The 16150-nt window shown below is 43.5% G+C and overlaps 1 protein-coding gene across 4 annotated transcripts in view; it reads right to left on the reverse strand.

Annotated features, from left to right (window-relative positions):
* The window catches only part of GRIN1 (glutamate ionotropic receptor NMDA type subunit 1), an 851805-nt gene that overhangs the window by 142611 nt on the left and 693044 nt on the right, over positions 1-16150 (reverse strand). For all 4 annotated transcript variants that reach the window (XM_086921247.1, XM_086921250.1, XM_086921251.1 and 1 more), the window contains one exon: positions 15507-15668. In XM_086921247.1, the coding sequence (XP_086777373.1) occupies positions 15507-15668 (162 nt within the window). The remainder of the gene's footprint in view (positions 1-15506; positions 15669-16150) is intronic.

The raw sequence follows: 16150 nt of genomic DNA on the forward strand, positions 1-16150 counted from the left end.
GGAGCCGGAAAGAACAACTGACCTAACTGTCACCCCTGAGGCATGATGGAAAGCCCAGGATCATGGCTGCCTTAAAGGCACGGTGCTAGTTTTGTTGAAAATGATTTCATTTTCTATGCTTTTGGTTTGCAATGCAGCCTGTAGGCTAACAATGTCTACTTTATTTGCAGTTTCATGATATATGAGTGTTTGGCTCATTAAAAAACACAGTTCAAGTGTCTCTTGCCCTCATGTGTTTTTTATATGTTTGCAAATAATCTTTATATGGGTAATTCCATTGTTTAGCCTCGTATGAGGAGCTGCATTGTTATGAGAAAAAATGATATATGTACATACATATATGTAGAGCTGTTTATATGTGATTTCCATATATAGTTTTTATATTATTTCCGGGGTCCCCGCACATCGGCGGGGATATTCAGTGCTTATGACTATTGATGAGGATCCCCTGGAAGAGAATCACAGGTCTCCACCGTAAAGTTGTTCCGGCTCCGTGTACTGCTTAAATGGGTGTATGTGGAAGCAGATGCCCTTGTGGAGGCCCCCAGACAAGGGAGTGATGAATACATATGTCCGAAATTTGGAGGCGAGGGACAACCTACTCACTCCATGATAGCATATCCTGCAGATATTTGGTTAAATATGTAGATATGGAATAATTCATGTCACTGTGTTACTGCGCTGTTCTGATTGTCGCATCATGTGTAAGGGATTCTGTGGTGATGTGTAAGTATGTAACGTTACGGTCTTTATATCGTAGCCTATATTAAGCACTGATCCAGCGAGAAATACTCAGTGAAGTTAATTATTTCAAAATAAATTTGTACATCTGACTCACTGTCTTTCATAAAGCAATTGAATAAGACAGAGACCATACTAGAAAGAATAAAGCTCTGCAAATAGAGACCCTCATCTTAAGGGCTGACAGTGGTGTATGAGGGACCATTCTTGTGTTTGTATTGTGGCGTCAAGGGATCTTTGAAAGAATCTGTGGTACCAAGTTTCTAGTATTGCAAGGCTCGATTTGTCATATTTTCTACCTAAAGTACCAAGAATCTTACCAGGTAACATTGGACATCACAATCCTCTAAATACAATTGCTCCCCCTGGCTTTTTATCCCTCATGTGTACTACAAATTTGCCCCAGCACCAGACCTCATATGGTTACAGCACCAACTGACAGCAGTTGTAGGTTACATCAGATCCCACTGATCGAGCATAGGTTTTCTAAAATAGAAGGCTTTGCCACTTAGAAACAGGTGCAGTAAGTAGGCTTGGAGGCCTGAGAGAAAGCGCGGAGAAAGTAAATAAACTTGAGTATCTGGACCAAAGGTTTAAAGTAATATTAGAAAGGTTAAAGAATTGATTAAGAGAACCAGCAAATTCAAAGATGAATTCACTTAAACAAGCTCAGATACAAAACAGAAAGAGAAATCTGCAGAAATCTGCAGGTATTTAATTGTACAACCGTTCCACAATTCTGACAGAAACCTTAAATATGATCCCTAAACACTTCTTCCAATTCCATATTTTGAAAGTCAATTAATCATGAGACATTGTACAGCTGAGGAAAGTAGCAATGTTCCTCTGATGTAATTTCTGAAAAAGGGCACCCATTTTCGTTGTGTCATTTACATAGGACTCTGTTAACGCAGATGTCTATTCCATATGGGTGAGGAACACAGAACTCTGGCCCAAAAAGCTAATTCAACTGATCACAGTTATGAACATATGAATTGCAAAAGGTGGGTGGAGACCATGGTTTGTCAGACTAAGGTGCACTGTCCTACACTTCATTGAAAATAGACCTTTCTCAACTGCCTATGGATCTGAACCTACAGATGGGTTGGGTGCCAGGGGAAAATCAATGAATCTGTGCTGCAAGTTCTAAGTGGGAAAATATTCTGTCCAAACAATCGATGGCATGAATGCTTAAGAGATCCAACACAAAGTGTGTTTTAGTCATTTGGTATAAGAGAAGCAAACTGTGATCAAAAGTCACTAAAATATCTATCAAATACCAGCTCTAAAACTACAAGCTTAAGACAGTGGGATATGATCCTACTTTAATACTAATATTCCCATGAAGCAGTTAATCAGGTGGTGCTCCCTAAGTGCAAGAAAGAAAGGTAAACAACAGAGGCGAGGAAGCAGGAACAGCTTAAAAGTAGAAAAGGGTAGGGAGAGAGTGGTGTGCGAATGAACTTGAGGTGATAAAGGGACACCTTAGAGAGTGAGAGAGGTGGAGGGACGTGTAAGAAAGTTGAGAAAAGGCCAGTTGAAAGCGAGAAAGAGAGAGACCGGCATAGGGTAGGATATTTTCAAAAGTCAGAATGGTAAAGAATTGATAACGAGAGAGGTGCAAAGGAGATTACTGAGAGAGAGAACAGACAGGTGCGTGCGTGAGTGAAAGACAAGTGTAAGTCAGCTGAGTGAGATAGAGGGGGAGAAAACTGAGAGACAGAAGCAAAAGAGATAGCTGAGAGAGATAGAGGGGTCACGTGAGACAGATGGGTGAGTAAGATAGAGTGGGTGGTAAATAGACAATCACATTAGAAAGGAACAGCCAAAAATAATGGGAGACAGGTATGAGAGGGGTAAAATAGAAAATAAAGTAATATGACATGTGTGCGATAAGTGAAGGCAGCTGAATGATATAGAAGTGGAGACCTGTGAGAGAGAGGTGCCAAAGCGACGGAAGGCTGAGCATCAGCTTAGAGAGAAACGGAAAGAAGTGTGGGGTCAATGAAGAGGGAGAGAGGAAGACAAGCGAGCAAGATAGATGGGTTGATGACAAGACAGGCATGTTACAAAGAGGACAGTTGAAAGAGAGAGTTGGAGGGAAAGCAGGCGTTTAAAAGATCTAAAGAGTGGTGAAAGCAGGGAGAGAGAGAGAAGGGCAGACAGACGAGACAGATGAGGGAGAGAGAGAACTTTTGTGATTCTGGGACTTATCATGAAGGTGGGAGGAGGGAGGCGAGGCTCCTTCACTCCACCTTGCAGGGAGGTGGGGGCTAATGTTTTGTTATGCCACTGGCCTTAGAACACCCACTTCCCATCACTTGAGTAGAATTTGCTAAGTGCAGTTACTACCATCAGGTATCACTGCATATTACTCCTCACAGGCATAACATAAGTATTTCAGGGCACTAACTTTAGAGATGAAAATACATTTGTGAGTAATCAGACAGAGAGTGTGAAGAAGACAGCGTGTTGAGGCATGCAGTGGATTCATGCACAGACATGAAAAAAGCCACTTGTGCATTTACACAGCGCCAAACCACTTATTTTCTACGTAAAGACTTGTTCTTAATACCTATTATCACCTCAACCCTGTCCCCACACCAAGAAACAGGTAGCTGGCACAGACTTTCGTAAGCTACACCAAGAATACACGTGTTACTATCAAGAAATTAGAAATGTCAATGTGTTCTTAAAGGCAACACCTTGTAATCACTGCCAACTAAGTTCAAGCTCAACAAGACTGAATATCCTGTTCTTCCTGTTATATGACTTTTCATTAACTGTGAAAGTGAATGTGTTTGCAGCATAGAAGGATCACATACCTCAGCCTGTCACTCTATACAAACGTGTTGCCTGCTTGCCATGATGCACAAACAATGAGGCCTCATTACTTTGAACTTTTTTGCCCTTTTAACTAATCGCTGTAGTGCAACTTCAGCAGTTTCTTTTTGTGCAGCACTCATAAGATATCACCTACATAACCTTGGGGAAAACTTGAGATAGAAAGTATTTATTGTGTTCAACCTGAGAGCCTTAGGGTGGTCTTCCCAAGATTTTTGCCTTTTTGCCTCACCTTTTTGCTGCTTTCGTTTTGTTTGCCTTACGACTTTGAGCACTATACCACTGCTGACCAGTTCTAAAGTGCATGTGCTTTCCCCCTAAAACATGTTTGATAGACTCTTTCATATTGGCATATTTAAGTTATTTATAAGTCCTTAGTAGAGTGCACTACATGTGTCTAGGGCCTGAAAGTTCAATGCTACTGGTGGACCTGCAGCACTGAGTATGCCAACCACATCAGCAGCACTTTAAACCTGTCTCAGGCCTGCCACTGCACAGCCTGTATGTGCAGTTTTACTACCATGTCGAGTTGGCATTTAAAATCACTTGCTAAGACTTAAACTCCCCTTTTATAAAAATATAAGTCACCCATAAGGTAGACCCTAGGTAGCCCATAGGGCATGGTGCTATGTAACAAAATGGTAGGACATGCACTTTTAAGTTCTCTGTGTCCTGGTAGAGAAAAACACTCAAATAGGTTTTCCCTACTGTAAGGCCTAATCCTCACATAGGTTAACATTGGGAATTCCTTATTACACTTATAAGCGGTTATTCCTGATTGAGAAGGAGCAGCACTCCCATGTTTCATATTATTGGACTGGTAATGATAAATCCTATCAACTGGCAAAGTTGAATTTATCATTACTATTTTAGAAATGCCACTTTTAGAAATATGGCATTTTTCTGCTCTCAGCTCTGTGTGCCTGCAGCCTGTCTCCAAAACACGTCTGGGGTGGATGACAGCTGTACTTTGTGCCACCCCTCTAGACAGCCACACACAAAGGGAGCTTAGGTGCAACTAATGGGAGGAAGGAGCTGACACACCTGAATGGGCAGTGTCCTGTCCCCACACAAAGGTTCGTATGCCACCTTGTAGTGAGTTTAGAGCCATAGATGGGAGGGAGGACCTCTGCGCACTTACAAGACCCTCTTTGAAGTAACCTCCACTTCAAAGGCACAATTGGATATAAGTACTGGGTCTCCGACACCACCAAATCAGACACTATTGGACCTGTGAAGAACTCTGCCTAGAAGAAGGACTTCTGTGCTGCTACAAGGACTGCCACTCTGCTGGACAGCTGCTCTGTAAGAACTGTTTTTCTGCTGTGCTGCCCTGCTGCCTCCTGCCCTCTGCCCTTCAAGGAAGAACTGGTCTCTTGCTTGAACCCAGAATAATCTCCAAGGGCATGGTAGCTTGCATCCTGTTTTGAGACTCAGGGATATCAAAGTCTCACCCCCCAGCTCCGGTACCTGGTCCATTGGACGACTGGTTTTCAGAACCAACACATTTTGGAACCGATGCTTCATCTTTGGAACGTGTGCATCACCATCATTGTGTGAAAAACATTGATGCATCACCTCAATTCAGTATCGACCACGACGCATCGCTTAGCTGCACACCGCATCTCACTGTTTCAACCAGGATCAAGGTTGTTTTGCTCAGTGGGCCTTGCGTGGCTCCTGTATCCAGTCCATGCTCCATTAAGGTTGGCCTGAACTCTTGGCCTTGCCACAGTCCAGCGTGACTAGATAACCCCATAGGTGCTTATTGCTTTTAAGTGCTATTTTCGCTTTTATTCTTCAAAAGTTCATAGCTCGACTTCTACTCATTGGATTTTTGTCAAATTGGTCTTGATTTATTAATAAAATCATATTCTATCTTTCTAAACTCGTTTGGAGTCTTTTTGTGTTTTATTTTAACTTTGTTACTGTTTGAAGTGTTGCACAAATACTTTACACATTGCCTCTTACGTTAAGCCTGACTGTTCTGTGCCAAGCTACCAGAGGGTGAGCAAGGGTTAATTTATGGTGTGTATCTGACTTACACTGACTAGGATTGTGGTTCCTGCTTGGATAGGATGCATACCTCTGCCATACAGAAATCCAATTCTAACATATTGACAACGATAAATACCCGGGATATGGGCATTTATTGGAGCCGATAGATAATATCAGCCCAGCAAGGCCACCCCTGTGGAGGACTGATATCCTGTGCATATATCTAGTGACAAAGACTCCAAAGAACTGGTTTTCCCTTCTCAACTCTATTATAATTCACAGACCACACCAAGATGTTGCCAACATTGCACGTTAGTTCTCTATATTGGCCTCGAGTAATATACTAAAAACACAAGTGTTGCACCTCTTTTCTCACTTTCCTCAAGTATGGCTTAGTGCAGAATGTGCTATATTCATCACATTTGTGAGCAATGTTTCTTCTTAACTCCGCAAGAAGCTTACCAAAACAAAACAACTTAAAAACTGATGGGCATCGGCACATATGTACAGAAGGAAGAGTAGGGATTCATCACTTTCGACTTAAATTGTGAACCACTTTGTTGAAGTATTCTTTCTTTCCAGATGACTGACGTATAACCTGGTTATCAGGTTGTCTGTCTGTACCTTCCATTGAATGCCCTCTCAGATAAAAAGTAAATGCCATTGAGCATTGCGGATATCAGACAAGTCTCACTAGTTGGAGGCTCTTACCCCCTCAAATGGAGACCACACATCCTCAGGTGCCAATGTTGCACCCCATCTCAGTATGCTAGCATCTAAAATGAGGGTCAGAAGACCCATGGATTGAACTTTACCATGTAAATTGCACGGTGCTTGACACCTCCCTCTGAGAACCGTGGATGATGTAGAATGAGCGAGATAAGTGTTTGTCTTACAACACAGAAACCTGAGACCAGAGAGCCCAAACATATCTCACTACGGTACCAAGCTGCAGGAAATGCCCTGAGAACACAAATGCGCACAAAGCCAAACTATACTCAACCCCAAGTCTTTGCAGATGGTGCTGAGATCAGAGCAGACAAATTAATTCTGAGGATCTCTGCCTGCAGAATTGGAAGGAAATCTTACCCATTTGCAGTGTTGACATTTGTCTGATGTGTTCCAGGTTTTGGATGGGAAATCGTTTTGACATTCTACCTCTGAGGAAACAGTCATGTTTCCTCAACATCGCTCATACTGAGGCTAAGAAGAGGCTGGAGTAATGAGCCAGACATAATCATCTAGTCGTCCATGTATGAATATCGCTGTATTACGAGAGAACATCTCGGACAGTACCACGATTTTCATGAAGGTTCGAGGTGCTGACCCCAGACTGATGAGGAGGGCACAAAACTGGTAAAAAAAACTGTGGCATGTTGGAAATATCATGGGGTCCCACTGCAGAATATGAAGAGGGGCCCCTGAGTCTGAAATATTTCACAGATAACCATTGCCATTTGGCTGTATGGGGCCCCTTGTGGGGGAGGGGCACTGAGTGCTTTGGGGAGCCTTAAGGCTGAGCGCCCCTTGCACCACATAGACTGCAGGGCCTGCATTACAGCACTGCAAGGAAGGTCATCCTCTATGAAACAAATGAACCCTTAATGACAACACCACTTGCGGGAACTTTTCTGGCACTACTAGTGGCATGTATCCAAATAGTTTCTTCCCTCTGTGTGCTATTTAGTAACTCTTTTCGGAATATGTGAGGCCCTGTTTAAAATGTCCTTCACTCTCAACAGACTTGAGAGAGCTTCAAGCTCTTCTTGGGAGACAAGAGAAAAAGGCTAATCTTGAACTCACAGGCTGTCAAATCACACTAATCTGCTTGGATTATCAATTTAATATGGAATCAGTTGGGTACTTGCCTGCACGTGAGCAGATACTCAAACTGTGGCTTCTCAATTGAGTAGAGAAGCACTACAAAAGAGAGACTAGAAATCAGTCATCTCACCGCATGCACTGCCATAGACTGTTGCCCTTTTTATCTACACCCACGCTGTGATCAAGTTCTACCATAGAAGCAGGTGAGTTGGTCAGATATTCACAATGTAAATGTAAATGTATTGGCATTTATATAGCGCACTACTTACCCGTAGGGTCCCAAGGCGCTTCGACCGCTGCGAAACCCTTCCTGGCTTCCCTGAGAGATGGTTCCTTAATGGGTATCTCCAGGGTGAGACCAGGCATCCCCGGCGGTCTGGTGGGGCCGTTAGTGAAGATGAGGCAAGCTAATGCCCAGAGTTGCCGAGTGTGATTGCTGATCAGAGTGGGCACCGAGGCGAGAGAATTATCGAGTCCGCTGACCCTGGTCCAGAAACCTGCCGCGCCGGGAATCGAACCCTGGTCCCGGGCCGTCCTCTGCTCTCGGGTCTGCCGCCTCTAACCAGTGAGCCACACTACTTCACAATAGGAATAGTATTGCAAAAAGACCCAGCTCTCAAGCACCTGCATTCCTACCTGTTGTTGTTAGGTGACACACATAACCTTTTTAGGTCTAGCTTGGCATACTGTTATCAAGAGTTTAACATATACATAGAGTCATCATTTGCTCAGACCCAAAGGAGTATTATCACCTCACCTCATGCTAGTAGTTGGTACTTGGTAGTATCCTTCTGCCATTCATTGCACTGCATGAGGGACTATTTTAATTATTTTTCGTGCATTTTCTTATTCCCTCTTCACATTGCACTGTCACAATAATGCACATTGTTTGGCTGCTTTGATGCCATTCACTTTGTGTCTAGATGTATACTGATAACTTAAAAAATATATATTATTGCATTCTAAAATTCAATTTGTTTGCTCCAGATGATTCTTGGTTCAGAGTGTCTGATTTTCTTTTGTCTATGATGGAAAAGATAAGCATGTGATTCTGTCAAAAGCATGCTCTCTTTCAGTGAAACTGAGTTCGGTGGCAGGCATGCATACACCAATGCAGCCTCTGTAGGGTGTGGTGTCACAAAATTAAGTTCCCACTGTATGCTTATCAGCTGGAAGGCGGATGCTAAGCCTTGGGCTGCCTCACTTGGATATAATTACTCCTCTTGCTGGAATTTATTAGGCCTGGGAGTAATTTTAATTACGCCAGAGAAATCGGAGTAATTTCATTAATTTCGTTTTACTCTTGGGATGCGAAATTATTGAAATTGCACAATTATGCCCGCTCATGTAATCTGGGACAAAATTCCTACCTCAGGAGCAGAGAAATATCAAACTTGGAGAGCACGAATGACTACTGGCTGCTGCTGTCCGTGTCCTGTAGGCTACTGTTCATGTCCTGTGGCATTTAGCTCTATTTTCTTAGTGCAAAATGCATCCTATGGCCAGTTTTGGATATATATGTCCAATTTGAGCTAAGAAAATCAAGCTAAATGTTGGATTACTCTTCCTGCATGATTTCGAGTAATTTCGGTAATTTTATGGGAGTTAAGCATAATTATGCTAGGGGCAAGTATGTGAGTTACGCACAACCCTCACATTTATTGAATGACAAGTAAAGCGTTGACCAAGCTGGTAGGATCATATTCTACTTCTCTGCCCAGCCCCTCCAGTGCTTCAATTTTAATATATGTCTGACGGTTTATGAAAGAGATAACATAAATGTCGACGTACATGTCATAACCACATCCCAACTAGGGAACCCATAACTAGGAGATTGTCAAACCAGTGAACATACTACTATTGAATGCTTTGCAGTACAAGATAAGGAACCTACCCGATCAAGCGTTTCACACTAGATAGATGAGCGTTCAAACTCCTTTATGAGTACATGAATGTATATTAATGTCTTAAGAGGTATGACTACTTCATCCAGGAGCATTTGTACTTCTTACAAGCTTTTTGAAATCCTACAACAATGCTTCTCACTCACTCTTTAGTGCGTTAGCTGTTTTGACCAATCCGGTATGTGTGAGAGAGTCGTATTATATTCCTTATGTCATCTGTCCTTAACCACTTTGTTAGAGAAGGCCGCTCTTTTGCTCTCTATTTTGTACCTTTATTGTGTTGTTAAGCTCTGTATAATACTTTCCACTACACATAAGAAAACAAAAATCACATTGCCAATGCGAGTTTTAATGCATGGTGTGGGTGAAGGAGTGAACACCCACAAAACATATAAGCAGAGCTTACTTTTGGATTTCACGTGAAACAAGCATTTTTTTAAATAGAGTAGTCAGCTTCGTAAAATATTAAAACATACCTTGCAAGATAACTTTGCGAAATTTTAAAACATATTTGACAAATGGTAAGTTCGGGCATTTAAAACACCAGCACACAATTTGTATTCAGGAGTTTTGAGCCCATGGTGAAAGTGTTAATGAAAAACTATAAGTCCCACAATGCAACATGCTGTTGGTTGAAAAAAACAGAACTCAATGATGGTATTCAATGTCATAGTGCCAAAGCACAGAGTTGTGAAATACAAACTAAAATGTAGTTCCTTGCTTTCTTCCTGTTTTAGGTCTTAACTAGGCAGCGCATGCGCTATCTCATCGAGAGGTGCTGTATACAGTATAGCGGGGGAAGGTCTGCCCACTACCCCGCCCATCTTTTCATTGGCTTGTGTGTAAATGCTTGCTTTTGATTCATAATGAGGCTTCTTAGCCCCTCCTTACCATGTCGTCATTTTATTCCTCCCATGGCTATTGGCCCCTTTACTAGATTGTTGCACTGGACCTGTTCTATCTTCTGTATTGAGTTTCTCCGAACTCAAACAAGGCGACATGCTTCATTCAGCCGCCACGCCCACTTTCAAGGCTGCGGGACAATTGAGCCTTTCCAACCTCGCCACAGCTGTTTTTTCTTCTCATTAAAGATTAGGTGAGTAAGAGAGTTTCAATTATGGCCTTGGGTTGGAATCTTGCAGTGATCGGTTTAAGCTATTAATAGATTTCCGAGTCCTTTCTGGTTTTATTACCTTAAAGTAATGCTTCATTCTGCTTTTATGTACGAGGTGGTACAAAAGGGGTTGGTGATGGACAGAGCATCTGAACCAATCAAACACTCACACCCAGTCAACAGATCTGGGTTTAATCCATCACCGTTCTTTAGCCCACTCTGCCACCCCAGTTCAGACATGGCCATATGCAAATCAGTCTGACCCTGTGCCTCATGGGAACAGTCCAACCCGAACTGCCAAGCCATGCCTTCCCTGGACCGGAAACAAGCTTCCGAGGACCGGTTTCTGGCATTTCAGCCGTCTTCAGCCCGGCTTGCTTGAATCCAGTCCATCACCACAACCTTTTGTACCGCTTTGTTCACCATAAGTTGGCAGGGTATGCTCAGACGTGAGTCCCTTGCTCACTTTGCCACTGGATTCAAGCAAGCCGGGCTGAAGATGGCTGAAATGCCAGAAACCGGTCCTCGGTAGCTTGTTTCCGGTCCAGGGAAGGCATGGCTTGGCAGTTCGGGCTGGACTGTTCCCTTGAGGCACAGGGTCAGACTGATTTGCATATGACCATGTCTGAACTGGGGTGGCAGAGTGAGCTAAAGCACGGCTATGGATTAAACCCAGATCTGTTGACTGGGTGTGAGTGCTTGATTGGTTCAGATGCTCCGTCCATCACCACCCCCTTTTGTGCCGCTTTATGTACGAGGAGCAGAAATGTGGGGTAAGATTTTGGTTGCGTAATGAATGTAGTAGTCTGCAAGCCCCCTCTCCAGACGGTGAGCTGCAGAGGAGCAGGCGGGAGACATCACATGAACGTGGTCCTTTATCTCGAGAAAGAAAGGTTGTTTGTCGTTCACGCACCTTGACGTAATCCCAGTTGTTTGTTTGGGGGGCTCTGCCATGGAGAGACTGCCACCCTTTTCGGAATGCAAGACACGTCAGGACTGGGATAACATAATGGTCTGGTGATTTCAGCTCCTGCTGAGAGTTAGATGGGCCTGTCTAATATAGAGACTGACAACCACAATGTGCTGATGCTGTAATATGTAGTCATACTGGATGTAGTAAAGCAAAAAGTGTCTTTAGAGGTCACAGCACAGGCAGCTAGACTGTCTCTTACTGGCATTGACTCAGTAATAGTTCCACACTAGACCAGAACAGTGCATTTCCAGAAAACTACTGACTACAACGATAAAAATGTAACCTGTCTGACTGCCTCAGTTGTTTATTTTTTTTATGGCATACGTATTCTTGATTTGATTTGCGTGTATTTGTTTCACTCCCAGCTCCCCTCTGCACATCCTTTTGTCACCCGTTCCCTCACTTCCCAGTTGCAGAGGCAGGGCTTAGTAATGTTTCCACTTTTCAACCCATGAGGCCCGGCCCGACATGCAGACTGCTCGTCTGGTGCAGAGCAAGACATGTTTTCATATAATTGGAGCTACGTCGATCAGTTTTCCATAATCATCAGGCAGGATACTGTGGGTGTGGAGACACTTTGCACACCCGTAGACACTTTGTATACGTATTTACACTGCAATACAAGAGGGCGGTAATGGACTGGTATACAAGTTTCGGTAACTGGATTTACTAGAGACCTTTGTGTTTTTATGAGGGTAACTCATTTGAGATACAGTGTTTCTCAAAGAGGCATTTTAAAGGAACATTCACATAATAGGTGCAATACCGCGGATCATGTGTGGTATAACCACTGTACCATTATTTTTTCAGGAGTTTTAATTGCACTGGAACAAAATGTGTCACATTATCCAGTGGCAGAATCGACTGTTTAGATAACATGAAGTGATTTTTTTAACCATTTGCTTTCTGGATGACTCCAGTCTTGTGAGTAGCAGCTTACAAAGAGTGGTACTAATATATATGGTGGTCCATCGGGGACGTTGGTTTTATTATGGCTGCTTGGAGCATGGAAGCTATCACCAGTCACTGTTCAATCAATCAATCAATCAATCAAAGCATTTGTATAGCGCGCTACTCACCCGGAGGGTCTCAAGGCGCTTGTGGAGGGGGGGCCTGCTACTGCTCGAACAGCCAGGTCTTGAGTTGCTTCCTAAAGGCGAGGTGGTCTTGGGTCAGGCGGAGGTGGGTGGGGATGGAGTTCCACGTCTTGGCGGCCAGGTAGGAGAAGGATCTTCCTCCCGTTGTGGCTCTTCGGATGCGGGGGACTGTTCACAGCATTTAGCTCAGAGTTGCACTATTGTCTTGTCAGTGCTATAACTGAGATGAAAAAATTGCTGGGTCTCGCAAAGGGGTGTGGCTGATGTAATATGGGTGTTATGACTCAATTGAATTGTACTAAGTTTACTTCTTTCTAAAGGACGGGTTAAGTTTCGAACTCGGACCTGTCTTTAAATAATTTAAGTTTACTCCATCAGTCCGCGTTTAAAGCACTGGGCCGTCATTTATTTTTGTGGAGAGGACATATACGTGAGTGTTTTCACGTTCTAATTGCACGAACCTCAAAAACATGACAAGAATGCTTGCATTTGACAGTACAATAACAGCTTACAGAGGCAACTCCCTGGAGATGAAGGGCATGAATAAATTAGTAGAAGTGTCATAAATCATGTAAGACAACTATTTGAAATAAAAATGTGCACACAGAAGTTTAAGATTACGCTGTTGCTGACTTGCTGTCTATCATTCCTCAGTCACGCAGCCGCTGAGACTGGCACAGATCGGTGATTGGTTTTTTTTCTCTAGAAATGCATATGTCAGAGTCCATAGAATGAACTACATCCAAGCAGTGCCACCGCCATCTAAATCTAAAGCATGTGGTGTAAATAGAGATTTCTTTTTTTTATAAGACATTGGCTATATATGTACTTGATTACACATCATCATGTGTTGCAGAAGGTACTCCTTCAAGCCCCTTTAACGCTCCTTTATGCCTCTTTTCTATGTGTACATAGGTACCGTGTATGGCTTACAGTTTATTTGCATAGCACCATATATCTTACTATAATTTATTCTATCCTATACGTCGGCATAGTACATAAATGAAAAAATAAATAACCGTGCCCAAGGCCAAAATGAGGAGCTTTTCTTGGACCCCTTCTCCCTTGGCGAGTAGATGAGAAACAACTGGAATACAAAGGGCCCCTCACACTACTGGCCTGCGGTGCCACAGTGCCTGTTGAACTGCTTGCAGCTGTTTATGGCTCTGTCTCTGCTTCCAGTCTGTCCCCGCTGACATCCCCTCTAAGGCTCCCCCTTCACCTCTGCCTCCACCGGCCCAGCTCTCGAGAGGCAGTCCATGCAGCGTCAGAATGAATTTCTGAAAGAAAAGGGGCGCGCAGCTTTTCTAACGCTGTCTGTCCCTGGAAGCCGCATATCACGTTGCACAAACATGCCAGCTTTGTTAATACTTATAAGGTCCAAAAGTCGAGACCGATTGCATTGCAAATGCTTGTTCTTATAGACAATCACATGCTAAACAGCCCATTGAATGAGACAGCCGTTCAGATGCAATTGCGAGCATCTCTTTGGTTTTGGGCTAAGGGCAGGGCTCGAGTCGGGGTACCACGCGGGTGGACAGCGTCCCCCCAACAATTTTACCGGGTGGAAGCTGTCCCCCCTGCCAAACAGCTAGACTTCACTCTTTGGCCTCGCTGGGACGAGTTCGGATCTCGACGCAGAGAGGCCAAGCGCTTTAAAAGTGATTTCAGAGTAAGCTAACTTAACAGAGAACAGGCAGTGGAATCTGACCCTGTGACCCTGGGGCTGAGAGGCAGCATGAGCCACCGAGCGTGGAACAATCACATCTAAAAGGTGGGCGAGGGGAGGCAATGAGCCCGCTGGTGCAAGCCACCTTTCGTGACATCACTTCCTGTTGTGACATTACGAAAGGTGACCGCGCCCCCCTCTTCTTTTTTTAGGACTTGTGCCCTGGCTAAGGGTGTCCTCTGAAGGTGGTAATTTACCAGAACAACGGGACCAGCAACATTTGGACATGTCTAGAGACACTTAGAAAGGAAGAACAATGTACGTCACCTCCCTAATCTCGAATACAACTGTGGCCTTGGCATAGTGCGATTAAGGTGGCACTTACAACAACCTTGTGTAGCGCCCTGCTTGAACAAGTGCACCAAATGCTGCGGGTGCTGCTCTCTAGGAACATCAGCAGTAGCATTTATAGACCAAATAAATCTCCCGACTAGCTCACTAACTCTCGTTTAACACATGCTCATGCTCCATTTCTCTACTAACACACACACACACTCAAACACTTTGATACACTTTCACACCTCCACTTCGCAACCCATGCACACCTTTGTTTTTCATACACACATGCGCTCACTCACAATAACATAGAGTGCACATATACACGCACACCTTCTATCACACCACACATTCACTCTCACACATTCTTCCAGGCCAAAATTAAACTCGCTCCCACCAAATGGTCTGTGGCATATGTGACTGTATGACACCTTTAGGTAGCATTGTTATTCTTCTCCAACAGATTTTTGAAAAAGATTTGTCCATTTGAGTAGGTCTGGCTTTGAATGCAAGCTGCAGCTTTGCACGCCTGACCTTAGGTGTTTTAGCACATTTAAACCAGACCTAATGGCGTTGCCAATGTCGGTTTCCATATGCGGTCACAGGCTATCCTTTGTCCATTGGCAGCTATTGCAGAGAAGATTCTGCTAAGAGGGCCCATGTTACCGTTCCTCTCCCTTCAGAATTAGGGGTTCCTTCATGGAAATGCAACCTGTATCCGCTAATAGCATACTAGTAGGAAACCACAAAACAAATCATGGCTTTGCAAATCTCACTTCACCATTGGCCATACACCTATGTACACCTCCAACTGGTGCTCAATCCATCAGCTGCAACAGCTGAAACGTGTCACTCTGCAAAGTTGCCGGCTACCGTCTGAAAATATTCTGAAACTTGGAAAGTAGTGTTAAACTCAAAGTAAACATGCCAGAAAGCAAATTGGTCTGAAAAACACTTCAATATAATGTTCACAATATTAGGTTATGTGGAAAAAGTGGCTACAAACTTGAGAATGTTCAGCGAGACGTTCTGCTTCCAAGGGCTGTCCTTTCTCATGCCGATCCCGAAGCCCGAGCGGAAAAAGAGCTCTCCCGTGGTCACCAGGTCGCACTTCTGGGAGGCTTCGAACTCAAGCACCGCCGAGTCCCATATGAAAGCATGCAGTTTGCTAAGAGTAAAACAGGAAGGTTATGAACATCGGAAATCATTGCTTTTCAATGCACATTCCTAGAGAGCAGAAACAAATTCGCTCCTCTATTCTATTTAATTCACCCCACTAACAGACACACATGACCACCACTTCAAATAACTACTCGCGCCTTTAACTACCCAACGTCAGCTGATCTATTCCTATTCAAAACACTCAAGTAAATAATGCTTGAGATCTCAAGAGCACAACTTTAACACAGCTAATCTTACAGAGAAAAGGAAGCGCATATTACTAATCTACTTCCTATTTACCCCTAACCTTAGATTGCTATTCGCCACAAAGCGCTTTAACACTTCGTCAATCGCAGGAAGCACTAGATAAATACAAATGACAAATATAAACAGAAATTTATAATCAGACTTAACAACTGCGCCTTTTTCAGAAGTTACTAAATAGTGATGGGTTAATGCTCTTCTCTCACGACTTGTCTCTTCCTGCAT

Source organism: Lissotriton vulgaris, chromosome 5, assembly GCF_964263255.1.
Source record: "Lissotriton vulgaris chromosome 5, aLisVul1.2, whole genome shotgun sequence".
In the NCBI taxonomy this organism is placed as follows: Eukaryota; Metazoa; Chordata; class Amphibia; order Caudata; family Salamandridae; genus Lissotriton; species Lissotriton vulgaris.